The following is a 25,905-nucleotide window of genomic DNA, read 5'->3' as shown; positions in this document are numbered from 1 at the left end:
GTTTGATGAAGGAAGATTTGGCCCGACCTCACAGTTACGCAACACGTGGCAAAGGCAACAGTTCGGCACAAAAGCACGCCTAAGGTGCGAGCACCAAGGGGAGAAACCAGCGGACCGAACTCCCCTACCAGCGGTTCGAACTCCCTACTAGGAGCCCGAACTCTCCCTTCGGCCCTAAGCTAGACAATAACCCGAATTGGCCTATGTAACAGTTCGGGACACACCTCGCCGAACTGGCCTGCCTTATAGCAGTTCGGGATACACCTCGCCGAACTGGCCTGCCCTATAGCAATAAAGGACATACCTCCGAACTCAAGACTTCGCCTCACTCACCACTCCACCACATCGCCCCCAAGACGCCAAAACCAAACAAACCGTACTATGCCTGACACCGAGGAAGTCCGTACCCAAGGGCGGTGCACCTGACTGACTTGGGATTTGACGCTTGACGGCCGCCCTCCAAACGGTCACTTGCCACCGCCTCCTGACATCGCCATCTCCAGTTACAGAGACGGTTCTGACAAAGAGCAGTGGCGGTTCTGTCCCAGTAGAAAGGACAACACCCGAACTGACAAAAGCAATGGTAATCATACCCGAGCTGACAAGGGCTTCGGAGTGAGTGCACGAAGTGGTTATAAAAGACCCCCCCACCCCCAGCAACAAGGCATGTGAACTTTGCGCCATTTGGTCTTTACTTTGCCTTTGAGAGAATACTAACTTGAGCTTCGGAGTTATCTCACCAGGTTTTCCCCGAAGTTCCCTCATCTTCTCCGTTTCAGGCTCCCCATCGCTCTAGTCAGAGGCGAAATCGTTGACAGCTAAGACCGGCCGGATTGCGCTCCATCATATGGCGCCGTCTGTGGGAATGCTTCTAAAAGCCTCCCTCTAAATCTCTTTAAACCCCTTGATACCTGAATCACAAGTTAAGAACATGAAAGTTTCTTGGGACACTATCAAACTAAATACCCTTTTCCAATAACCAGTGATCTCTCAAATTTTATCAATTATCTCTGATACAAGCCAACAAGCAGAAAAAGTGATTTAGAAGAAGAACAGGTCGGGTACATATTCGGTTAAGTCTGCCTATCAATACATCTCCGCACTATAACTGGAAGCTCAAAATCCCATATAGATTCCAGGTTTTCTTATGGAAACTTGTTTGGGATGGTGTGCCCACCAAATGAAAGTGATCATCATGGCTGGAAGGAGAAGACTGAATATGTTGCTTCTGCAAAGTCAGAGAGGAGACAACCTTCCACCTCTTCTTCCAATGTGTCTTCACAAGAGCAGTCTGGTGTGAAGCTCAAATCGGGCTGAACCTAGACACAATATCAGAGAATCAGCCCCATACCATTATCACTGAATGGTTCACAAGAATAAAATCATCAATACGTGAACAACAAGCACTATTGTATCTTAGCAGATTTAGTATCATATGTTATTTCATCTGGAAAGCAAGGAACGATAATGTTTTCAAAAATAGGCGACCAGATCCACGTCAGGTCATCCAGATGGCATCCCAATATCCCATAACACACATCATTGAGCATAGGCTAAGTCCCCACACCCTCTCACCATCACAGGTCATCCCAACCTTACATGTTGATGGTTCATTTGATCCTACTAAAGGTCATGCAGGACAAGAGTTCGTCATCCAACACGCGCAACGTCAACTCTACATTGCAGAAGGGAAGCCTTGCTGGGCCATCAACAGGTATGATGCCAAAACAAGAGCTCTCTTAGAAGGATTGCAAGCAGCACAGTTTCGTGGCATTACTGGTCTTTTGGTCTTTTCTGATAGTACAGCCTTAATAGAGTTCGCAACTGCAGATAAGCCGAACCAATGGTCTCACCATTTCCATCGAAGCTATCTGCAAAGACTGATCTCCTCTTTTGAATATATTAAGTTTGTACATATAAGTAGGAACAACAACCAAGTGTAACTAACTCTCTAGTCTCTACATGTATCACTCAATTAATTAATACAAAGCTGCTTTTTTTTTTGCAAAAAATAAAAAACACAATAAATCAAACCCCAAATCTTAGGTCCTGTTTGTTTTATTTTTTTTTTGAGATATTTGAGAGGGGGAAAATTGGTCAATAGGATTTTGGTTTCTATTGACCAAGATATACATGTTCTTTTGTCAGATTTATGATTCATGAAAAATTTATAGTCTCTAAGTATCACTTACTTAATGGATAAATAACTTTTTTAAATGAAGAAAAGTTGTCAATACTTGAATGGAAGAAAATTATCCCTTTCAATAATGGGTTTTTATGGCTACGACACTCATTGTCATATTTACTTAAAAAATAAAAGAAAACATATAGAAGGTTTGTAAAGATATCCCTACATTTCTCTTCCTTTCCCTTCCTTTTCCATCAAACTAAACATAGCGTTTATACTTAAAACAGAGAGGGATTCGAAGATTAATGGTTGCGGTTGTGTGCATCACATTATTTACTATTGTAAATTTTCTTTTCATTTTGTTTTATTTTTGCAATTCTTCAATACATTCATGACTAAAGATAGTGGATAGGAGCGGAATCCTTTGGTGGTATCCTCTTTTGCTTCACTTATGATTTAAACAGGTCAGCCGAACTCTGACCTCTTAGCTAATGGTTTTAAGTTCGCCTAATATTTGATTTTTTCTTTCTTTTCTTCATTTTTTTTTTTGTTTTTGGCTTTATGGGCGACACTTATCTTCATTGCAGTATAGATTCAACGATTCAACTGCCGTATCGTGAGAAAGAGAGAGGTAAAAATTTGTACAAATCAACTCAAATAAGGGTAATTTAGGGTTTTCCAAAAGATTAGGGGTGTTCATTAATGGGCCTAAAAAAGCGTTGTACTTTCCAGGCCACTGGGCATATCATGGTCACTTTGAAATATGTGGCGGTTTGGAATTCACCACGTCACACAAAACATTCTGTGTTGTGGTTATCTCGAATGTATTTCAAAGTTTTTTTTTTTTTTTTTTTATATTTATTTGGAGTATATCTGTATATATTTTGTATTGTGGTTATTTGATGTGCTCCAAAAACTTTGAGATTGATTTGGAGTACACACTTTATTATTAAAATATTTTAAATTATTGTTTGATGAATGTTTAAGGTGTGGTGGGTTATGTTATGTAATATAAGATTTTTATGTGATTTAAAATGTTGGGATATATTCAGTTTCTGAACCCACCATCTTAATTCAGTTTAGAACATGCCACGACATAAAAGAATGTCTTTCTCCGTGGAATCAAACGAAATGAGTCACAGTCATAAAGGTTATATAATATCTCATAATTAGTGAAAATTTTTACAACTTGACACAAGTTTTATACTTATATAAAAGTTTACATTAAACCATTTTTGTCTCTTTGTCCGGGTCAAGCAAGTTATATATATGTATTATATCAATAAAATAATATAAAATTATATTCTATATGTAATAAATGTGTGCATATATAAATATTATTTCATGTGTAATTTATATTTTTATTTATACAAAATGTTAAAAAAATGAGGTTTGAAGCCAAAAAGGATTTTTTTTTTTTTTTTGCAAAAGAATGGAAGAGAAAGGTATTAAGATGCATATATAGATCTCATAAAGTTACTAAATTGATATTAAAATGATCCCAATTAAATTAATTGTTCGTAGAAAATGCTATGACAGAAAAATAGCTAAATAGTGTTATTGAATCTTTGAATGAGTATTTTATCAAAGCAAAGATGAACCATTTTCAGTTTGATTTCCAGCAATAGGGTCTGGAATTGGATTATTTCAATTTCTATTAGCGAAATCAGAATCCTAGACTCAATTTGGAAGCAGTTCTACAAATGCAAATATGTAGAGTGCAAAACTATGTATTTTACATTAATATTTATATTTTATATATTTGTATTTATATTCCTTCCAAACGGAGCCTTACGAATGGCATTCCCCATTTGGGGAAATTCTAATTCCAGCTTATTTCAATTACCGTTGATATAAAAATATACCATTTTGATTATGATGGATTTTGATTCCGATATTCCGATTATAAAACAAACGGACCCTAATTTTTTAAAAACTAATTAACTAATTAATATACGAAAAAATCGGGAACTAATTCATAGGCAAAGCTACAACAGTCGACAATGGCTAAATCTTACTAAAATACACAAAAACAACTTGAAACTAATCTGGGGTTACTGTGACCAGATTAAACGGTGCTGTCCAAGAGGCTCCCTTGATTCGATCGGCCATTGATTTTTAAGCCACCTCTGGTGCAGGGTCTCTGGTCTTGAGGCCTACAACATTCCGTTTTCTCGTTCAATGACGCATCCATCGCATGCGACTCAAATGACACGTAGGTCCATGCGCCATGCATTCGACATGTGGATCGAGATGTGTCATGCACACTGTTAATTATATAAGAAATCAAACTGTCAGCCCTGCCTGAGAACTGTAATCTAATCTTTTGTTTCTGTGACTTTTCTTCTTCATCCATCCAGAGTGTCTTTAGCCAGTTTGGTTGGTCGGAAATCGAAAAACCGATTTTCCGGCGTTGGGTATATCATTTCCGGTATCTCAACGAGCCACCAAAGCCTTCGGTAAAATGGCGTCCGGCGGCCAGCAATTCCCACCCCAGAGGCAAGAGATACAGCCAGGGAAAGAGCACATCATGAACCCTACCCCCCATGCCGCAAGCTGTGAATACAAGCCCGCCAACAAGCTCCATGTATTAATATTCTCTCTCTCTCTCTCTAGATCTCTAGATCTCTAGATCTCTTACTGATAATGTGGAATTTGACAGGGGAAGGTGGCGCTGGTGACGGGTGGAGACTCGGGCATAGGGAGGGCGGTCTGCTACTGCTTCGCGAGGGAGGGTGCGACGGTGGCCTTCACCTACGTGAAGGGGCAAGAGGACAAGGACGCTCAGGACACCCTACAGATGATAACAAAGGCCAAGACCGGAGAGGCGAAGGACCCCATCGCCATAGCCGCAGACCTCGGCTTCGACGAGAACTGCAAGCGAGTCGTAGACAGGGTGGTGAACGCCTTCGGGAGGATCGACATACTGGTCAACAATGCCGCCGAGCAGTACGAGGCGGGATCCGTCGAGGAGATCGATGAGCAGCGCCTCGAGAGGGTGTTTAGGACCAACCTCTTCTCTTACTTCTTTATGACCAGGTAATTAATTAAAGGTTAGAAAAAATATCCATTAACACTAACTACTACAGAACCTGAAACTCGCTCCATTAATTATTGCCTGCGTATCCGGCCGGCCATGTTCCGGTCTGGACCTTGAAATGACGATCAATGGATGATGGTAGGCATTGCCTGAAACACATGAAGGAAGGAAGCAGCATCATCAACACCACGTCGGTGAATGCGTACAAAGGTCACGCTAAGCTGCTGGACTACACAGCGACCAAGGGAGCAATCGTGGCTTTCACCAGGGGTCTGGCGTTGCAGCTGGTGCAGAAGGGGATCCGTGTGAATGGGGTTGCACCGGGCCCAGTTTGGACTCCGCTGATACCGGCGTCGTTCACGGAGGAGGAGTGCTCCAAGTTTGGGTCGGAGGTGCCCATGGGTAGGGCTGGTCAGCCTCATGAAATTGCACCGGCTTATGTGTTCCTCGCCTCTCCGACCTGTTCTTCTTACATCACCGGCCAGGTTCTCCACCCCAATGGTGAGTTCTTATAACTGTTAACTAATTAATTTGTTGGGGGTCTGAATTGATTTGTTGCAGAGATCGATCCAGATCACCCCTGATGCTTTCTGTTTAATTGTTTTGTAGGTGGAACGGTGGTGAATGGTTGATCGATGCATGGTAGCCAGCAGTTTGTATATGGACATGGTCTGGTTTTAGAGATGAATGCTCTCAAGCAAGTTGGTATAATATAATAAAGCTAAGAGAGCATGTATGTTGTGTAGTGATCAATGGAGGGTCGATCCCTGTGAATAAAATAATATCGTTTCATACTCTCTCAAATTGAGTTGATTAGCCTTAAAAAAAATTGAGTTGATTAAGCTAGAATTTGTTATTTTCTGCGTTTGAATCCGGTGATTAATTGAAGCAGTTTTCATGTCATACGTACGTAGAAATCCTCTTGATGTAAGGGAACAGATGTAAGATGTTGAAAGTTTTAAGTAGAACCAACATAAATTTGTTTTAGTCTCCAAGAGGTGAGACTACTTGAGAAAATAGAAAGTGTTCAGCGTGTAAGAATATAGGCTCGAATTGGGGTTTCAAACAAATAGTAAACATATATGATTGGATACCCCTGTTCTGAAGTTGTTGTTTTTCGTGAGATGTAAGACCATTAATATATAGTGTGATCAAGAGATGGAGATAGAAAGAGACCTAGACTCCAGGTTCTCATTGTGTGTTCATAGAATTTGATTGTCTAATAGAATCAAACAGGTTTATAGAATTCGGTTCTAATTCCTGAGGGTGGGGAAATGCAGAAATTTGGCCTCTGATAAATCAGAAAGAATAGATAAAAGGTTGTTCTTGAGATACACTTACTATCTGCAGATTAGTAAGACTGCATTGCGTTTGGTTGTGATGCAAATGCAAAAATGTATTATGTTTGTTACATGGGTGTTTTGAGACGGTAGGAGAGAATTTGATTATCAGAAGAGCTTGCTGAGTTGGTTTTACTTTACTAAATTCGACCATGGTTTCAGAAATCAGGTGTTATATTTCACAGTAGGAAAGAGTAGGTTCAAACTTACCTTGTGAGTTGTGACAAAGGATGTCACTCTGTCCAAATGTAGGAGAGAATGAAATCTCCATGTTTAGAGTTACCTTATGACGCCTCTGTAAACTGATGTCTTCTGTCCAAATGTATCTTCAGAGAATGAAATCTCAAATCTCCATGTTTAGACTTACCTTATGACTCCTCTAAACTCCTGACCTCTGTCCAAATGTATAAATCTCCAGACTTATCTCCAGACTTACCTTATGACTCCTCTGTAAACTCCTGTCCTCTGTCCAAATGTATCCTCATGGTAAGAGAATAAAATCTCAAATCTCCACGTTTAGACTTACCTTATGATTCGTCGGTAAATTGATTTTCTCTATTCAAATGTAACTAAATCTCATTTATTCAAGTGGAACCTGATGGAGTCAACGATTTCGCCTCTAAATGGAGCGACGGGGAGCCTGAAAATGGAGAAAATGAGGGAACAACCCGGTGAGGTATTCTCTCAAAGGCAAAGTAAAGACCAGATGGCGCAAAGTTCACATACCTTGTTGTTGGGGGTAGGGGGTCTTTTATAACCACTTCGCGCATTCACTCCGAAGCCCCGCGCATTCACTCCGAAGCCCCTGTTAGGTCGGATAAGATTACCCTTGCTTCTATCAGTTCGGGTGTCGTCCTTTTTGTTGGGGTAGAACCGCCACTGCTCTTTGTCGGAGCCGTCTCTATAACTGGAGATGGTGGTGTCAGGAGGTAGTGGCAGGTGGCCGTTTGGAGCATGGCCGTCAAGCGTCAGATCCCAAGTCAGTTAGGTGCACCGCCCTTCGGTACGGTCTGTTTGGTTTTGGCGTCCTGAGGGCGAAGCGGTGGTGGTGAGCGAGGCGAAGTCTTGAGTTCGGAGGTATGTCCTGTATTGCTGTAGGGCAGGCAGTTCGATGAGGTGTGTCCCGGACTGCTATAAGGCAGGCCAGTTCGGCGAGGTGCATCCCGAAATGCTATAAGGCAGGCCAGTTTGGCGAGGTGTGCCCCAAACTGCTATAAGGCATGCCAGTTCGGCAAGGTGTGCCTCAAACTGCTTCATGCAGGCCAGTTCGGGTTACTGTCTGGCTTGGGGCCAAAGGGAGAGTTCGGGCTCCTAGTAGGGAGTTCGGTCCGCTGGTTTCTCCCCTTGGCGCTTGCGCCTTAGGCATGCTTTTGTGCCGAGCTGTTGCCTTTGCCACGTGTTGCGTAACTGTGAGGTCGGGCCAAATCTTCCTTCATCAATTGCCCCCCACTCCTCGCGCCAAGGGTCTTGCCCTGACGCGGGGAGTTTGCGAGGTGGTAGGTGGATTTGTCCCATTCTTCGAATCTTGATAGTGCGAGGTGCTTTGCCAGTGTTCTTCGGTTTTTTGGAGCGTCCGTAAAGGCAGGAGACGTGCTTACTGCTTATAAATGTTGACGGACGTGGCAGCGTGCGTTTATTTTAAATTTCAAAAAATCACATCGCTGGGATGTGACAGCGGGTCTTTTAATTTTGAAAAAAGCGCGCCACTGCCGTTTTTGAGGAGACATGCGCTGGAAGTTTTGTCAGTTGTAGAGAGGTGTGCGGCATGTTGTCAATTTCTGAAAGACGTGCGCTGATGCATTGTCGGTTTCAAAAAGATGTGCGTTGATGTTTCGCTCTTTTCGGAAAGACGTGCGCCAATCACGTCTCGATCTCAGGGGACGTGCGGTCGACACGAATGCGGGTCGTCGGATTTGGCTTTGATTTGCACTGTTGGTTCTTGGTTACTATAGCTATAAATAGTAGGTGACCCCAGTTGATTTGTCTCTTCTGTAGTTTGCTTCTTGAGCTCGCGTCCAATTTTTTAGCTCGCGTCCAGGCCTTTCAGTTCGCGTCTAGGCTTGTTACTTCGCCTTCAAGGTTTTTGGCTTGTTCCAGTCTCTGCAGTCTTCAAAACTTTCTTCCGGTGAGTACCTTCATGAATCCACCTCTTCTCCTCGATGTCTAGCTTTGATAGCTCAGACGAATCTTCAAGTAGGACTGATGTAGGTTCTACGAACCGAGTCGTATCCCCCGACTGCTTTAGTGATTCTGAGGTGGAACTTGAGGATGACATCGAACCCATAGGCCGAGCCGCTTTGGGCAGTTTGGCGTCTACCTCTCGTCGAGGTTGGATGTTAGACAGGTTTGGTCCTTCGACCATGACGCCCGAGGGGCTCCAATCTCTACTTATTTCTTACAATCTGCCTGGGGGGTACACCTATTTCATTCCTTCGGGTAGCTTTCTTTGGGAACACGGTCCTGATGAGATCATAATTTTTCGAGAGTAGCTCGCTGCGGGGCTGCGTCTGCCTTTCCACCCCCTTCTCATCGAGGTCATAAACCACTTCGATGTTACCATTGGCCAGCTTCATTCGAACTCTATTCGGAACCCGGTGGAGACAATCTCCCTTTTTTGCGAACATAACTTCCCTTTAGACTTGGAGATATTCTCCTCTTCTTAATGCTCAAGAAACAAGCGGGTTCTCTTCCTGGGGGAAGACGGGCGTATTACCTGTCTCCTCGCCTGGGCTTTAAGCTTCTGCATGAACTTCCTAACAAGGTCCCGGCCTAGAAGCGAGACTACTTCGGGGTGCGAAGTGAACAAGGGTGGCCTTTTCAGACCGGGTGGGGTGATGCCGCTCTTGATTCTAGTGTCACTCTCGATAAAGAGACGGTGAAGGGTCTCCAAAATTGGGCACGACAAGGTTTAAAGTGCCATCAGTACTTAACGGAGGCCAAGCTTATTGTGGCTGGCCTGAGTTCGGGTAAGTTTCTAGCTCATAGGTTTCTTGTTTGCTTTGTTCCTTCATTTTTTCTGATGCCGAACTCTTTTCTGCAAGTGTGATGGACGCAGAGAGGACGCGTGGGGGGAGCCTGTTCCAAGGCATGAAGAGGAGGAAGCGGGTCGCCAAGCGAACTTGTACCGAGCTGCCCCAGGATGAGGAGCCTCAAGTTCCAGGCCACACGTCGGAGGATCTGACCAAGGAGCCCGAGGTGGCTCCTCCGATGCATGAAGCGGCCGAGGCGCCTTACGTTGAGACCACTCACACGGGTGCTCCCGCCTACTCCAGTGCTCCTGCTCACTCTGGGTCTGCTCATACGCAGGCTAGGCCCTCGGGTTTGGGAGCTCAAGGGGAGTTCAGGAGCATGTTGTCGCTGAACTACGCTCTTTAGAAGAGTAGGGAGGCTACTTTTCCTGAGGAGATCACGGCGTGGACCGTTCTTCCCTTGAATCAGGTCGCCTGCCGTGCCGTAACTCATTCCATGGTGGTAAGTCAGATTTCGTCTGCATTCTTCATTTTCTATCCTTTTTGCTGTTGTCACTCATTTGTTTCTTTTGGTAGGTGAACTCTTCTATTCACGCCTTAGCGGCTCAGGTGGAGAGGAGCTCGCGACAGGCGCGAGCTGCTGAGGCGGCCGCTCATGCTGCCGAAGAGGCTTTTCGTGCCGCAGAGGCGAATACCCGAGCTGCTGAGGTGGCCGCTTATGCTTCCGAAGAGGCTGCTCGCGTTGCTATGGTCAGGCAGGCGATGTCTCAGCGGGATGCCGAGGCCATGGGGGTAGTCGTGAAGCACATGGCGGACTTGAGGTTCGACCTGCAGCATCAGGTCGAATATCTTTAGGAGGACATTAGGGAGAAAATGCAGATATTTTCCCAAGGTATTGAAGATGCCAAGAAGAAGGTCATTGAAGACTACATTGCCTCACCGCGTTTTGACGACCTGATGGTGGATTCTTACAGAAGGGGATTCAAACTGAGCTGGTGGATGATCCAGAACACGTATCCCGACCTCGACGTTAGCGCCATATCCACTTCGCGTATAACTCAGGAGATGGCCAATGCTGCCGATGGCGAGCCGGATTCTGAGGGCGAGGCAGGGCCTTCGGGTGTCGTTGAAGTGCCTTCTGATGGGGAAGAAGTAGCTCCGGGCTTGTATTTTTTTTGTACTATTCCTTTTCTTACAATGAAAAAGACAATCTTTTTGGTTAAGTGTTCTTTTTACCGAACTGATAACTTGCCGAACTGATAATATGCCAATCTGTTTCTTGCCTGGGTTATTGTACTCGCGCGACCTATTTCGGTGTTTAATACTTGGTCTCTGCTCCACTTTATTCTTGACTGATATTTTGCCAAGCTGATAACATGCCTGACTTTTCTTTGCTTGCTTATGCTGAGGTTCCTCTTGTTGGTTCTGCATCTTGGCCCTAAGGCTCTTTGTAGCGACTTCGTCCACTTCGCTTGGCGGTTTATAGGTAGTATCGCCTTAAGTTAACAATGTTCCACGCTCGGGGTACTTGTTTGCCTTCTAAGGTTTCGAGCTCGTATGCCCCCCCCCGAGCGCTTTCTTTACTTTATAGGGCCCTTCCCAATTTGGTCCAAGTTTGCCCACACCAGGTTCGGGCACCATAATCTTACGAAGGACCAGGTCACCGACTTGGAAGCTTCGCTGCTTTACTCTGGCGTTGTAGTACCGAGCTACCTGCTGCTGGTAGGCCGTTGTCCGGATGTGTGCGAGGTCCCTTACCTCGTCCAGTAGGTCAAGGTTGGTACGTAACTCATTTCCATTCGTCTGATCGTCATATGTTTCTAGTCGCAATGTTGGTACTTCGATTTCCGCCGGAATTACTGTTTTAGTGCCGTAGGTGAAGTTGAAGGGGGTTTCTCCCGTGGCTGTTTTTTCTGTAGTTCGGTGAGCCCATAAAACACTTGGTAGCTCTTCCGCCCGCAACCCCTTAGCTCAATCTAGACGTGCTTTCAGTCCGCGCAGGATGGCTCTATTCATTACTTCTGTCTGTCCGTTTGCCTGCGGGTGCGCGACCGATGTGAAGTTCTACCGAATCCCCATATTCTGGCACCACTCTTGGAACTTGATATCCTCGAACTGCTTGCCGTTGTTGGAGATCAGTACTTGAGGTAACCCGAAGCGACATACTATGTTCTTCCAAAAGAAGTTCTTTCTGTTTCGGGCCGTAACTGTTGCCAGAGGTTTGGCTTCTATCCACTTTGTGAAGTAATCTACTACCACCACTAGGAATTTTCTCCCACCTGTTGCTGGGGGGAATGGCCCCAGGAGGTCGATGCCCCATTGTGCAAAGGGCCACGGGCTGGCGAGGTATTTGAAGTCGGAAGTAGGCTGACGGTGGATATTGGCGTGCTTCTGACACTTGTCACATTTTCTGACGAGCTCGACGGCTTCTGCCTTCATCGTTGGCCAGTAGTATCATTATCGAAGTGCTTTTTGGGCAAGTGCTCTGCCCCCCAGGTGTCCGCCGCACAGACCTTCATGAATGTCGTGGAGTACGAGCTCAGCTTCGGCAGGTCGCAGGCAACGCAAGTAGGGGAGCGTGTAGGACCGTCGGTACAACCGTTCGTCAATTATGACGTATTTGGCTGCCTGGCGCTGCACCCTCTTGGCCGCATTGCGGTCTGCAGAGAGGGTTCCATATAGCAAGAAGCTCGCGAGTGGGTCGATCCATCTCAGATCTGCTTCGAGGACGGGAGCGACCTCCTCTGCCCCACTGAGAATACTAGGCCGAGGAAAGTCCTCTATGTACACGGTCCTCATGTTGTTGTGACTTGTGCAGGCTAACCAGGACAGAGCGTCGGCCTCAGTGTTCTCTTACCTCGGGATTTTCCTGATGAAGTGTGACTGGAAGTTGAGCAGAGTCTCTTTTACTTTCGCCAAGTATGCGATCATGGAGAGCTCGCGTGTTTCATACTCGCCCGTAACCTGGTTGACCACGAGCTGGGAATTGCTGTAGATGACTACGTGCTTTGCTCTTACCTTTTGCGCTAGGTTCAGCCCGGTTATCAGTGCTTCGTATTCTGCCTCGTTGTTAGATGCCGCGAACTCAAAGCATAGTGCGTATTCCAATTTTGTGCCACCCGGGCCGCATAAGACTATTCCAGCCCCGCTGCCTTGCTGGTTCGAGGAACCATCTACGTGAAGGATCCATGGCTCCTCATCCCAGTTCGCGCTTGGCCTGACCAGGAGAGATGCCACACTGGCTGCTACTTCATGGGGTTCAGACTCTATTGGCTTGGGAGCTCCGGGTTCGCCCGAACTAGGGACCTCGGGCTCAACCTGTTGAGGGGCTTCGAGGCTGAAAGTGCACTCGACGATAAAATCTGCTAAGGCTTGAGCCTTAATTGCGGTTCGTGGCTTGTTCTTGAGATCGTACTTGCTAAGTTCGATGGCCCACTTCGTCAGCCGACCGAAGACCTCGGGCTTCAGCAAGATTTGTCTTAGGGGTTTGTCGGTTAAGACGACGACGGTGTGAGCTTGGAAGTACGGGCGGAGTTTTCGAGCTGAAATCACCAGTGCGTACGCTATTTTTTCTATCTGCGGGTATCTCGTCTCTACTCCCTGCAAAATTTTACTAACGTAATAGACGGGCCGCTGGACCCGATCTACTTCCTTTATTAGTACCGAACTGACCACCTCTTCGTTCGCCGAGAGGTATAGTTCTAAGACCTCGCCCTCCTCGGGTTTGGCTAAGGTTGGCACAGTGGCGAGGTAGGTTTTAGCTCGTCGAACGCGAGCTGGCAATCTTGTGTCCATTCGAACCCTTTGCCTTTGATTGCCTTAAAGAAAGGCTGGCAGCGGTCTACCGATTTGGACATGAAGCGGCTCAGAGCGGCTATGCGGCCGTTTAGCCTTTGAACTTATTTTACTTTCCTGGGAGGTCTCATATCAAGGATGGCCTTTATTTTGTTTGGGTTGGCCTCAATGCCATGCCGGTTGACAATGTACCCTAGAAATTTACCCGAGGTGACACTGAAGACACACTTGTTTGGGTTTAGTCTCATTCTATATTGACGCAGAATTTGGAAGACAGAATCCAAGTCTTTTATTAATTCCTGCGAGAATTGTGTTTTGACGACCATGTCGTCTACATAACATTCTATTTTCGTGCCTATTAAGGGCTGAAAAAGCTTATTTACAAGTCTTTGGAAGGTCGCCCCAGCATTCTTTAGCCCGAAGGGCATGACCTTGTAACAGTATAGGCCAAACTCAGTTATGAAGCTGGTTTTTTCCTCGTCGGACTGGTCCATCTTGATCTGGTTGTAGACTGAATAGGCGTCTAGGAAGCTTAGTAGTTCATGTCCCGATGTCGCGTCCACTAGGCGGTCAATTCGGGGCAGGGGGAAGTAGTCTTTTGGGCAAGCTCGGTTCAGGTCGGTGTAGTCGATGCACATGCGCCACTTGCCGTTAGCTTTTTTCACCAGCATTGGGTTGGTTAATGAAGCCTGCTGTGAGGAGCTTTTCGACTTCTTCGTCGACCGCCCTCCAGTGCTCCGGGGCTAAGTTGCGTTTCTTTAGTCTAATGGGTCTAACTACAGGGTCAGTGTTAAGTTTGTGAGTTATAAGGCCAGGGTCAATACCAGGCATATCCGCCGCGGACCATGCAAAAATATCTAAATTTTGAAGTAAGAAACTCACTAGTTCAGCTCGCAGAGGCTCCTTGATGGAAGCACTGATCTGTAGTGTTTGCGCCGGATCTGTAGCCGAGGTCGGGACTACGACCGTTTCCTCAGTGGGCGAAGCTCATTCCTCGCCTTGCTCCGTAGGCCGCTCCAGTTCGTGGTTGTCGGCTGCCTTGGTTTTTCCCTTTAGGGCGACAACATAGCATTTGCGGGACGATAGATGAGTCCCTCTATCTCGTCACGGAGATTATTACATTGCTCGGTACTATGACCGTGATCTTTATGAAAACTACAGTATAGATTTTTGTTCCTTTCGTTTGGGTTGCTCTTTAGGCGAGGTGGCCACTTTATGTAGGGGGCGTCCTTGATCGTCATCAAGATCTCGGTCCGCCTTGTGTTCAACGGCGTGTAATCCGTCCAAACTGCTAAGGGAGCTCGGGACAGCTGGCTTGGCTTCGCCTCTCGGGTCTGGCTTCTTTTGTCGCCTGGGTTGAAGGGCTTGCCTTCTCTTTTTCTTTTTTCAACCCCGCCTTCGGTTCTTTGGTTGATTTCTTCCTCTATTCTCATGAATTTGTCTGCAAGCTTGAGGAAGTCGGCCACGGTCGCTGGCTGGCTGGCTACCATGTGCCATTTGAATTCTTTGTGCGTTATCCCTCTTTTGGCCGTTGCGAGCTATACCGCGGGGTCTAACCGTGGGATCTGCAAGCATGCTTCATTGAACCGTTTGGTGTAGCTCCGGATGGGTTCTCCTTCTCTTTGGATTACCTCGAAGATACTTTTCTCAGTTCTGGGGCACCGCTTGCTGGTAACAAAGTGTGCGGTGAAGATCTGCACGAACTGGGCCTAGATTTTTATTGACCCGTAAGCTAGGTTCCGGTACCAGGTGTGGACCACCCCCTGAAGGTGGTGGTGAAGGCCACACACATGCATGACTCGCTGGCCCTAGCGAGGTGCATTTGTGACTGGAATGCGTCAACGTGGTCGTTGGGGTCAAAGGACCCATCATACTTGTCCAGAGATGGAAGTTTGAAGTCTCTAGGCAAGGGGATTGCCAGAAGTTCCAATGAAAGGGGGGAAGGAACTGAGAGAATTGGGACAATTTTTACCTCGTCTGAGCTCGTCTCTTCCTTGCCTCTGAGCTCGGGTAGGACATGGGTAGCAGTTCGGCGACTTCGCCAGTGCCTTCTTTGAGTGGGCCTGGTGCTGGCGCTGCTGGCCTCCGTGTTGCCGAGCTCGATCGGCCCGGAATGCTGGCCTGCTGCTAGGGCGCTGAACCGGTTCTCCGTGAGTGGGAACTCGGGCTTGGAGCGCCGAGGTGACTTTGTGGGCGAGGTTCCTGACCCACCTGCGAGCTGCGAGGCGGGAATGATTTTTCTTTGCTTTCGGCCTGGGGATGAGGCCTGGCTATTAGGGGTTTTCTGGGGTTGGGAAGCTTCTCCTCGGTGAGGTTGTCCACCTTGAGGGGAGGCCTTAACCGGCTTCGAAACAGGGTGCCGGAGGGGGGGAGAAGTGATTGGTTTAGGTGTAGCTGAGGGAACTGCTGCTGGTAATGGTGTTGAGAGAGGTGGTGTAGTACCTGGTATTGCTGGAGTTGGTGTTGGTAGAATTGTTGCATTTGGGCTTGCATTGCCCACATGCATTGCATTAGATCGTCCAGCTGGTTCTGGCGGGTTGCTAGTGGGACAACATTTGGTTCAGCGAAGTTCGTTTCAATAGGGAGTGGAAGAGGGGTGTTCAACGAAGGAGGGTTCAGGGGTGCCACCGCTTGTGGCACATTCAAACTGGAGATCCCATCCACTGAAAGAGGGATGGTGAACTACCCAATGCACACCACGGGAACATGGAGTTGCTCTCCGATGGTGGCCATTTCTATTCCACATCCGGCACTGTTGGAGGAGGCCATGGGTGTTGGAGTTTTTGAAAGAAGGGTAGGTAAGGGAGATTTAGAGGGAGGCTTTTAGAAGCGTTCCCACAAACGGCGCCAATTGATGGAGCGCAATCCGGTCGGTCTTAGCTGTCAACGATTTCGCCTATGACTGGAGCGATAGGGAGCTTGAAAATGGAGAAGATGAGGGAACTCCGAGGGGAACCCGGTGAGATAGCTCCGAAGCTCAAGTTAGTATTCTCTCAAAGGCAAAGTAAAGACCAGATGGCGCAAAGTTCACATACCTTGTTGTTGGGGGTAGGGGGCCTTTTATTACCACTTCGCGCACTCACTCTGAAGCCCTTGTCAGGTCGGGTATGATTACCCTTGCTTCTGTCAGTTCGGGTGTCATCCCTTTTGCTGGGACAGAATTGCCACTGCTCTTTGTCGAAGCCGTCTCTGTAACTGGAGATGGCGGTGTCAGGAGGCGGTGGCAGGTGGCCGTTTGGAGCGCGACTGTCAAGCGTCAGATCCCAAGTCAGTCAGGTGCACCGCCCTTGGGTACAGTCTGTTTGGTTTTGGCATCCTGAGGGCGATGCGGTGGTGGTGAGCGAGGCAAAGTCTTGAGTTCGGAGGTATGTCCTGTATTGCTGTAGGGCAGGCAGTTCGGCAAGGTGTGTCCCGGACTGCCATAAGGCAGGCCAGTTCGGCGAGGTGTGTCCCAAACTGCTATAAGGCAGGCTAGTTCGGCGAGGTGCGTCCCGAACTGCTATAAGGCAGGCCAGTTTGGCGAGGTGTGTCCCGAACTGCTATAAGGCAGGCCAGTTCGGCGAGGTGTGTCCCGAACTACTTCATGCAGGCCATTTAGGGTTACTGTTTGGCTTGGGGTCGAAGGGAGAGTTTGGGCTCCTAGTAGGGAGTTCAGACCGCTAGTTTCTCCCCTTGGCGCTCGTGCCTTAGACGTGCTTTTGTGCCGAGCTGTTGCCTTTTCCACGTGTTGCGTAACTGTGAGGTCGGGCCAAATCTTCCTTCATTAGAACCCTTCATCTCTAAACCAGAATGAGCCGAAAAAAGAGTGTTGGAACCCTACTGTTGCAGTCATGGCTGTTCTAATAGATGCGGGATATCACTTGTTGGAATTAGGGGAATAGCAATTGGTGCCTGAAAAATGATCTATAGGCAAGACATTGCTCGGTTTAATCAGTATTTCTCCATATTTTCATCCATTTATAATACATATTTTCATCTCAAACAAACGGTTGCAAAGTTGAACCGGGATGCATTTTTACCCTGGTTCAGCGTTTATATTGCAAACAAGCACAACCTAAGGCTTAGTTACAAATATGTAAAACCTAAGGCTTAGTTACAAATATGTATAGTGCAAATGCATACAAAATAGGGTCTGCAGGTCAAATGCGAATTGTGAGGTGGAGTACAGTCCAAAAATCTTTATATAATAATATAAAATACAAGATTTTGCACTCTATATATTTGTATATGCAAATATATTCGGTTTAAGAATGCAAAGTAGGTATAGAGTTTAAGATAGTGTAACTCAGTTTTGTACTCTTCTTGTTTGTTTAAAATCAGTGTAAAGTTTAGGAGTAAACATTAAACGCTCTTCAAAATACAAATATGTAAAAAAAAAACATTTTTGAACTCTTAATCATTGCATTTTTGTATAGCAAATAAATGCTTACAAATCCAAACCAGAATACATATAGATACCCTGGTTCGATATTTGTATCACAAACAAATGCAACCTAAGGGGTAAACAGACTTTTTGAATAGAAAATCTTAGGGCCCCATTTGATGTGTCTTTCGTGTAGTCTTTTGACTGTTTACAAGCTGGTAAGATTGAAAATCAGTTTATTTTCATTTGGCACGTAAAAGATTTAGCCGCCAAAAGATGGAATGCTGAAAAAACGCGAGAAGCCTATTTTAGGCTGATTTTAGAAAGCTCCAAATAAAGCTTTTCGCGTCTTTCATGTTTTAATCTCATGCGGAAAGACTTAAAACGACACATGAAAAGATGTGCGCCTGCCAAATGGTCTTCGGGCTGTCTAGATCTTATGTCAAAAGCTCAATACGTCCTTTGACTATCAGAGCTACAAGAATATATTCTTAAAAAAACTTACCAAATAGGCCCTTAACGAGAAAAATTACGGGTAAGGGACTGATGGTCCAGAAGCTGAAAAACAACCGACTTTTTCCTATGCAGATCTCACATAAGTTGCGACAGAGCCTCACCTAAATCAAAATTAATGTTCTCTCCATCCATGGAAGACGTAGAAGCTTATGGTATACAAGATGGGGGTGGTCATTCTAAGCCTGTTCCAGCCCAGCTTACAGTTTTCCGGGCCTGGGCCCAAGTTTTGTAAACAAGCCCAACCAGGGCTAAGGGTACGCATTATATGAATTATATATTGTATATCAATATCATAGATAATATGATGTGATGTTTTAATTGAAGAAACTAAAGGAATTAAATGTAAAATTGGATTTATGGTGAAGATGTTTTAAAATAAGTAGGAGTGAACAGAATATGTGAAATGTATATTTAATAGTAGTAATAATAGGAGTGAAAACTAGGGGGAAATACTTCAATGTGACATCTTTTGTCCACGACAAGAAAGAGATTGAGGATGATGTTGCACGTAGAGTTAATTAGAATAGGATTGGTCAAAATGGAGGGGTACATCCTGAGTCCTATGTGAGGGGAGAATACAATTTGGATTGAAGGGAAAATTTTATATAACTGTTACAAGGACAGCAATGTTGTATAGAACTTTGATTGTTGGGTAGTCAAGAAAATACATTTTAGCAAACATGTGAAAAATGTGAATGTTGAGATGAATGAATGGAAAAATTAGAAAGATTTTTTGTAAGAAATGAACTTATTTTAAGCAATGCTTTCAATCTGTTGTTGATTTGGTCAGTTGAACTGTTCAAATTGTCACCTAGTCAGGATTTCAGGTTCGGTTCAGTCAAGACCCATCAGATGGCAAAAAACTGTTGACTTGGTCGAGAACTATTTGACCGGGCTAGTTTGACTGTTGACCTATTTAACTCAGTGATCGGGTCATGGGTTTCATATTGAATCAATGTTTTTGAATCGTTGTTAACCCGGACGGTCAGACTGTTCGACCTGGAAATTGTCCAAGCGATCGGTTCCGTTTCACCCCTAACCCATTCCTGGGCCAAAAACCGTTGACCAGGGCAGTTGAACTGTTGACTCGTTTGACCTGGACAATGGTTCGCAATCTAAAGTTGCAGGAGAAAAACACACGAACTTAAATCTGAGTTTGTGTCTCAGATCTGAGGAAGAAGAAGAAGAAGATCACAAATGTTACAGAGAATCTCAGATATGAGATCTGAGAACCTAGATCTGTGTCTATTGTCGCCGCCTCGCCGTCGCCGGTGAGCATTGAACCATCCTCATCCTCTTCCTTCTTCTTCCCTCCTTCCCTGCTCCTTCTTCTCTCATTCATTTTCTCTCTTCTTTTTTTTTTTTCCTTTTTTTCTTCTTTTCTTTCTTTCTTTCTTTCTTTTTTTTTTCTTTCTCAACCGATAACATCTCTTCTCTAGTTCTCATTGATCAAATCTCATATAAAATATTTTCCCTAATATGCAAACCATCCAAACTGTTTGACCCAGACAGTTAAACCGCTGACCCGGAAATCGATAGCTGGAATAGTTCCGTTTCTAGGTCGGTTTTTAAAACTTTGTATTGAATACATGCAAACTTTTGGAAGCCATAACTTTGCACTCCAATGTCAGATAGGGGTGACTTTTTTTGGGTAACTTTTCAAGATCTATGCGTCCCAAGGGTCCATAGGCGCCTTGTCCTGCTATTTTCACAAAAAAAAAAACCCTTTTTTGACCTCAAATTACAAATTTTAATATTTTTCTAAAAACAAATATTAAAAGCTGAATTAAAAAAAACATAAAATAATATATAACATAAATAAAACATATTTATACACTATTTATTGCTAAAATATATATTTACACACATATATACATACACATACACACAGATATATATATATATATATATACACACACACACTTAATACATATATATGTTGACATGGTATGGTCTGAACTGTTTGACCCGGTCGATCAAACCAACGACCCACGGCCTGGAGGCACAAACTGTTCAGCCTCTGGATTGGTTTTTAAAACGTTGATTTCCAACAATTGCCTAAAACCTTCTTTAACGTTCTACCATAAATTATTTACATGTGACATCATGACTTATATTTTTCAAAAACCCCTAATTTACCTTTTTATGGTTCAAAATGCCCTACTTTTATCATTTTTTAGGTTTGGACCCAAGTACATGATAATAATAATATAATATTCAATTTGAGTGCTCAATTCTTTTAATAGTCGACTGTTGGACAATAGGGACGATGAATGTTACTTTTTATTGATTTCTTTTAATCGATTTGAATGTGAAAGAAAAGGAAGGAAAACAAAAGGAAAAGATTGTACTTGGAATTTTATCTAAAAAAAATTGAATTTTTTTGCTCTTTCCCTCAGTCCGTGTTCTGTGCACCCATGGATGCACTGCACGAATGAACCCACCAATGAGAGACGACCATATCATTTGGGTGAAAATAGGCTAACGTTAACGGGCCTTTGGCCGTTAAATGGAGTGTGTGGTTGAACCGGACACAAAACGACAAAAAGCTTATTAAAACTCCTCCCAGTTCGAACCCTCCCATTTTCTCTTTTTTCCTCCACTGAACCCCTACCCCACACACCGGTCATTTTCTTTTATTAAAACTCCTCGCAGTTGGCTCTGTACGATCGGGGCAAGGTAACCCCTATGGTAGCGGATCTCGTTCCCTCATCTGGCACTCTGGGGCTGGGCCTCCCAGCCTCAAATGGGCTGGGTTGGGTCACCCCACATCACTTGCCCCCACTCCTGAGGCCAAAGAGGAACATTCGGCTTCGGCTGATGGGAGTAATAATGGTGAGTGCCAGAGGGCCCAACAGCCGAGGTGTACCCTGTGGTGGCGTCCTCTTTCATGTCTCTGTCTGGTTTGTCCTTATGAGTTGGGCCGAGGTTGCGAGTGGTTTGCGGCATTGTTGCTTCAGACAGGTGACTCAGGAGGCGCGCTCAGTGCAGATGTTTTGGTGCTGTCAAAACATGGGGGGCTGAAGGCTATTTAGGCCGAAGACCAATGAAGCCCAATGACCTGTGCACGGGATGACTTTTCAGTTTGACCGGTGCGCGCATCCGTGTGGCCAGGTCACGTAAGTCGGTGGTCCACCGTGGGCGGACACATCGGTTCACTCGGAGCATCATTTCGCCTTCCGAGGGTGAGCGTCGTTTCGCCTTCAGAGGGTGTGCGTTTAGGGATGCAGCGCAGCTGGATCGCAAGTGCGGAGGCATTTCGTGTCCATTGGATCAGGGACAATTTGAGTCATCGCTAGCGCATCGTTTTTCCTTCTGAGGTTGAGCGTCACGTGGTGTGCCATGATTGGGTAGTGGAGGCGGTGGCTTCTTAGCCGTTGGATCTTAAAAAAATTGGGCCGTTCGTTCCTCTTTAAACAGGGCCTTTAGGGTTAGCATTCTCGTCATTTTCCTCTAAGTGCCTTTGCCTTCGAGTGAACTCAGTTTCCAGATTCTCCAACCTTCAACACTCTACTCTCACTTTTTCTTCATCCACATTTCTTAGGTAACTTTAAACAATGTCTTTCTCAGATTCTGGACCTTAGTCCTATGAACTTCCGCATGAGTCGAAAGGGAGCTCTTCCCGTACCCCTTCTCCCCTTTCCCCCTTGAGTCCTTTTACCCTTTCCCCCCCTCTGGCTGGAGGTCATGGTGCTTCAGGAAAGGGTAGCCCCTGAGGGTGTCGAAAGTAGCCATTGAGGCGAGGACCCTCCCTGTGAGAGTGCCTCTTCTGCGACACCGAGGGAGGCCGAAGGGGCTTGCCCAGCCGAGGAGGACGGAACCCTAGACCATGTTCTCGGGACGAGGGCTGCCTAGGTAGTAGCTGAGATTGGTGTCCTTTGCCTGGGTTTCGAGAACTCTCTAGATAGGGAACATGTCAAAGCTCTGGCAAGGCAGTGCTTCATTCCCTCGTCCTATGGTATGACGGTGCCTAAAGTAGGCAAGCGGTCATGGACTCCTAAGGAGGGGGAGATCTGCGTCTACTAACATTTCCTCTAGTTTGGTCTCCGATTTCCCCTTCATCCGCTGATTCCCGAACTATTGAGGGCATATGGGATTACTCTCAGCCAGCTGGTACCCTACGCCGTTAGTACCATAGTGGCCATGCTAGCGGTGGCTTGGTTCCAAGGGGTGGAGCTGACGCTAAGGCTCTTCTGAGCGTTGTTTGTGCCAATGAAGCATTCCTTCGAGGATGGCATGTACTACCTCCAACCTCGTAAGACCAAGCTGATAGACAACCCTTCCTCCGTGCATAATTGGAAGGGAAAATTCTTCTTTCTATCATGCTTTGAGAGTTGGTCCTTCAAGTCGGGGTGGGGAGAAGTTAGCCAAGCTGCGGAGAAGAGTGTCCCCGTGCTCACGAGTGAGGAGAATGATGACCTCGCACAGTTGCTCGACTTGGGGATAGTCCAAGCCTAGCCCTTGGTGGAGGAGGAGGTCCCACTAGTTTTTGCGGGGCTTACCCCTGCTCCCCTCGGTAGGAGAGATCCTACAATCTTTTAACATGCCCTTTGTCCTATTGGTGACCTCAACTAGGCCATTGGTTTGGGGATAGCTTACCGAGTGTACTATTGCTTGATGCCAAGGGAGGCACACCACCCTCGGAACTTAGTGTCATCAAATTGTTTCCTGTTGTCGGTGACCAGCATATAGGGTAGGCCGAAGCGGCAGATGATGTTTTTTCAAAAGAAGTTTTGGATGGCTCGCGCCGTAATGGTGGCCAAAGGCTCAGGTTCTTCCCACTTGGCGAAGTAGTCTACTGCGACAACAAAGTACTTCCTGCCCCCCGTGGTCAGAGGGAAGGGTCCAAGGAGGTCCATGCTCCATTTGGGCTAGGGCATAAGTTGGCGTGTCTTTGACATGGTTCAAATCTTTGCACCAATCTAATTGCGTCCTTGTGGATGGTAGGTCAGAAGTAGCCCTACCTTAGAGCTTTTTGGGCTAGGGCTCTCCCACCGAGGTGGTTACCGTAGATGCCTTCATGAATTTCTTGTAACACATAATTGCCCTCCTCCAGACGGAGGCATCGGAGGTAAGGCAAGGTGAAGGATCTTCGGTACAACTTTCCTTCTAGTAGGGTATAATGGGTTGCTTGTTGTATGAGTTGTTTTGCCTCATTTCTGTCTTCGGGCAGCCGTCCTGTTGACAGGAAGTTGACGATGGGTTCCATCCATGAAGGTTCGACCTCTATGGGGAGCACTTGGATTTCTTCGATGGAGGGCCGAAGTAGCTTCTTGACGTGCATGGTCCGACCGAGGGATTCACTCGAGGTACCCACCAACTTGGAGAGAGCATCAACTCGTGCATTCTTGGCTCGTGGGACCCGTTGTAGGGAGAAGCGTTGAAAGTGGTAGGCTAGATCATGGACTTTGGAGAGGTACTTGGGCATGCTTTGTTCTCTGGCCTCGAACTTGTCGTTCACTTGATTTACCACCAGCTGAGAGTCGCTGAAGACTTTGACATGTGAGGAGTTGAGGTCCCTAGCAAACTGGAGACCAGTGAGGAGGGCCTCGTACTCAACCTCATTGTTCGACGCTTGGAAGTCAAACCTTAGCGCATACTCCAGGGCAATATCATTAGTGTGAGGAGGATAAGGCCTGCTCCACTTCTTTTAGCATTGGAGGAACCATCGACAAAGAGCTTCCACCGAGGTTGAGCCTCATCGTCTACATGATCCCCCTCAACATTTTCTGGGGGTTGGCGAAGGGCTCGACTGAAAGTGCACTCCACTATAAAGTCTGCCAAAGCTTGTGCTTTGATCGCGGGCCTCAACTAGGTGGATGTAAAATTCTAACAGCTTGATGGCCCACTTCATCAGGTGTCCCAAGGTCTCAGGTTTGGCAAGGACAACCTTGAGAGGCTGGTTCGTCAGGACCACTACAGTGTGGGCCTGGAAATATGGCCGGAGTTTCCACGCCGAAATCACGAGGGCAAAACCTAACTTTTCTATCTCAGGGTACCTGGTCTCGGCGTCGCAGAGGACCTTGCTGGCATAATAAATTGGCTTCTGCACGCAGTCTTCCTTGATGAGGACTGAATTGATTGCCTCATCCTCGGCCAAGAGGTATCGGTACAAGGTTTCCCCCTCGGCCAACCGGGCGAGAAGGGGAGGCAAAGTAAGGTACGCTTTGAGGTTTTCAAAGGCACTTTGGCACTCCTCCATCCACTGGAACTCTTTCAGCTTCTTGATGGCACGAAAGAAGGGTAGGCAGCGGTCGGCTGACTTTGACATGAAGCGATTGAGGGCTGCTATTCAGCCAGTTAGTTTTGGGGTCTCCTTCACTATCTGCGGGGGTGTCATATCTAGTATAGCATGTATCTTCTCAGAATTAGCCTTAGTGCATCTCTGAGTGACGACGAAACCTAGGAATTTGCCTGATGTAACACCGAAGGCAAACTTACTGGAGTTAAGCTTCATGTCATACTTCCAAAAGGTGTCAAAGGTCTTGAATAGGTCTGAGACGTGGGTCTCAGACCTCAGGTTCTTTACTACCATGTCATCCTCATAGGCTTCAACGTTCCTTCCCATCTACTCTTTGAACAATTTGTTGACAAGGCGCTAGTAGGTGGCCCCAACATCCTTGAGGCCGAAGGGTATCACATGGTAGCAATATATGTCGTGCTCGGTGGTAAATGAGGTTTTTTCATCATCTAGGTGCATCGTTATCTGATTGTATCCGGAGAAGGCATCCATGAAGCTTAGTAGCTCGTACCTTGCAGTGGCGTCAACAAGGTGGTCTATCCTCGACAAAGGAAAACTGTCATTGGGGCAAGCTCAGTTAAGGTCTATGAAATCATTATAGATTCACCATTTCCCGTTGGCTTTCTTTACCATAACCATGTTTGACAACCAGTTAAGATAGTGTACCTCTCGGATGAAGCCGACGTCGAGTAGCTTTTCAACTTCCTCCTCTATGGCCTTTCAACGTTCTGGTGCAAATTTCCTCTTCTTTTGCCGAACTGGCCTAGAGCTTGGGTCCACGCTTGGCCTGTATGTAATGATCGAAGGGTCATTTCCAGGATATGTTAGTGGCGGACCAAGCAAAGACGTCGACATTGAGTCTAAGGAAACTTACCGGTTCGGATAGGCTCTACGGGGGAAGGTTGGATTCGACGCGGACTGTTTTGTCGGGTTCATCCTTGTCTAAGGGGATTGAGACGAGGTCCTCGGCCGGTTGGGTTCGGCTTGCTGGCTCCTCCCTGAGGTTGAGACCCTCTAGTGGCAGATCTTCTTTATTCTTGCCCTTCAGTGTTGCCACATAGCATTGACGGGCGGCATGTTGGTCCCCATGAATGACCCCGACACCATGCTCGGTGGAGAACTTCAAGGCGAGGTGGTAGGAAGAAATGGCTGCCCAGAGTGAGTGAAGGGTTGGCCTCTCCATTATAGCATTATAGGGTGAGCCAATCTTCATGACTAGGAACTCTGTCATCCTTGTCACCTGCTGGGGCTTTGTCCCTATTGTGACCGGTAGGGAAATCTTGCCCTTCGGTTTGACGATGCTGTCGGAGAAGCCGACTAGTGGGGAATCTACTGGTTGGAGGCGCTCCGGAGCTATCTTCATCTTTTCAAAAGCCTCATAGAAAAGGATATCGGCTGAGGAGCCACTGTCTACAAGGATCCTTTTGACTATGAAGTTCGCAATGATGGTTGAAACCACCAATGCGTCATCATGGGGGACTGTTACCCCCTTCAGGCCCTCGTCCGTAAAGGA

At 46.3% G+C, this 25,905-nt stretch overlaps 2 protein-coding genes and 1 long non-coding RNA gene across 4 annotated transcripts; 2 read left to right on the top strand and 1 right to left on the bottom strand.

Moving 5' to 3' along the window:
- Positions 1 to 4,434: 4,434 nt before the first annotated feature.
- LOC148861817 (NAD(P)-binding Rossmann-fold superfamily protein) lies at positions 4,435 to 5,972 on the top strand. Its single transcript, XM_088941733.1, has 4 exons — positions 4,435 to 4,715; positions 4,791 to 5,167; positions 5,311 to 5,669; positions 5,778 to 5,972. Exons 1-4 carry the CDS (start codon positions 4,593 to 4,595, stop codon positions 5,798 to 5,800), a joined length of 882 nt encoding a protein of 293 aa, XP_088797859.1. The 5' UTR covers positions 4,435 to 4,592; the 3' UTR covers positions 5,801 to 5,972.
- Positions 5,973 to 7,275: 1,303 nt separating this feature from the next.
- Positions 7,276 to 10,717, top strand: LOC148861816 (uncharacterized). Of its 2 annotated transcripts, XR_016095033.1 has the most exons (3): positions 7,276 to 9,474; positions 9,550 to 9,979; positions 10,054 to 10,717. It is a non-coding gene; the product is annotated as an uncharacterized LOC148861816 (long non-coding RNA). The 2 variants fall into 2 exon arrangements; XR_016095032.1 differs by having other exon boundaries at positions 7,276 to 9,979.
- A 12,394-nt stretch (positions 10,718 to 23,111) lies between these two features.
- Positions 23,112 to 24,422, bottom strand: LOC148861815 (uncharacterized). Its single transcript, XM_088985072.1, has 2 exons — positions 23,986 to 24,422; positions 23,112 to 23,787 (listed from the first exon to the last, which is right to left on the bottom strand). Exons 1-2 carry the CDS (start codon positions 24,420 to 24,422, stop codon positions 23,112 to 23,114), a joined length of 1,113 nt encoding a protein of 370 aa, XP_088841198.1.
- Positions 24,423 to 25,905: the final 1,483 nt, after the last annotated feature.

This window comes from Nelumbo lutea, chromosome 4, assembly GCF_056320005.1.
Source record: "Nelumbo lutea isolate HS-2025 chromosome 4, American lotus-T2T, whole genome shotgun sequence".
Taxonomy (NCBI): Eukaryota; Viridiplantae; Streptophyta; class Magnoliopsida; order Proteales; family Nelumbonaceae; genus Nelumbo; species Nelumbo lutea.
Note: the sequence above shows the minus strand (reverse complement) of the source record. Positions and strands in the feature narration are given on the sequence as shown.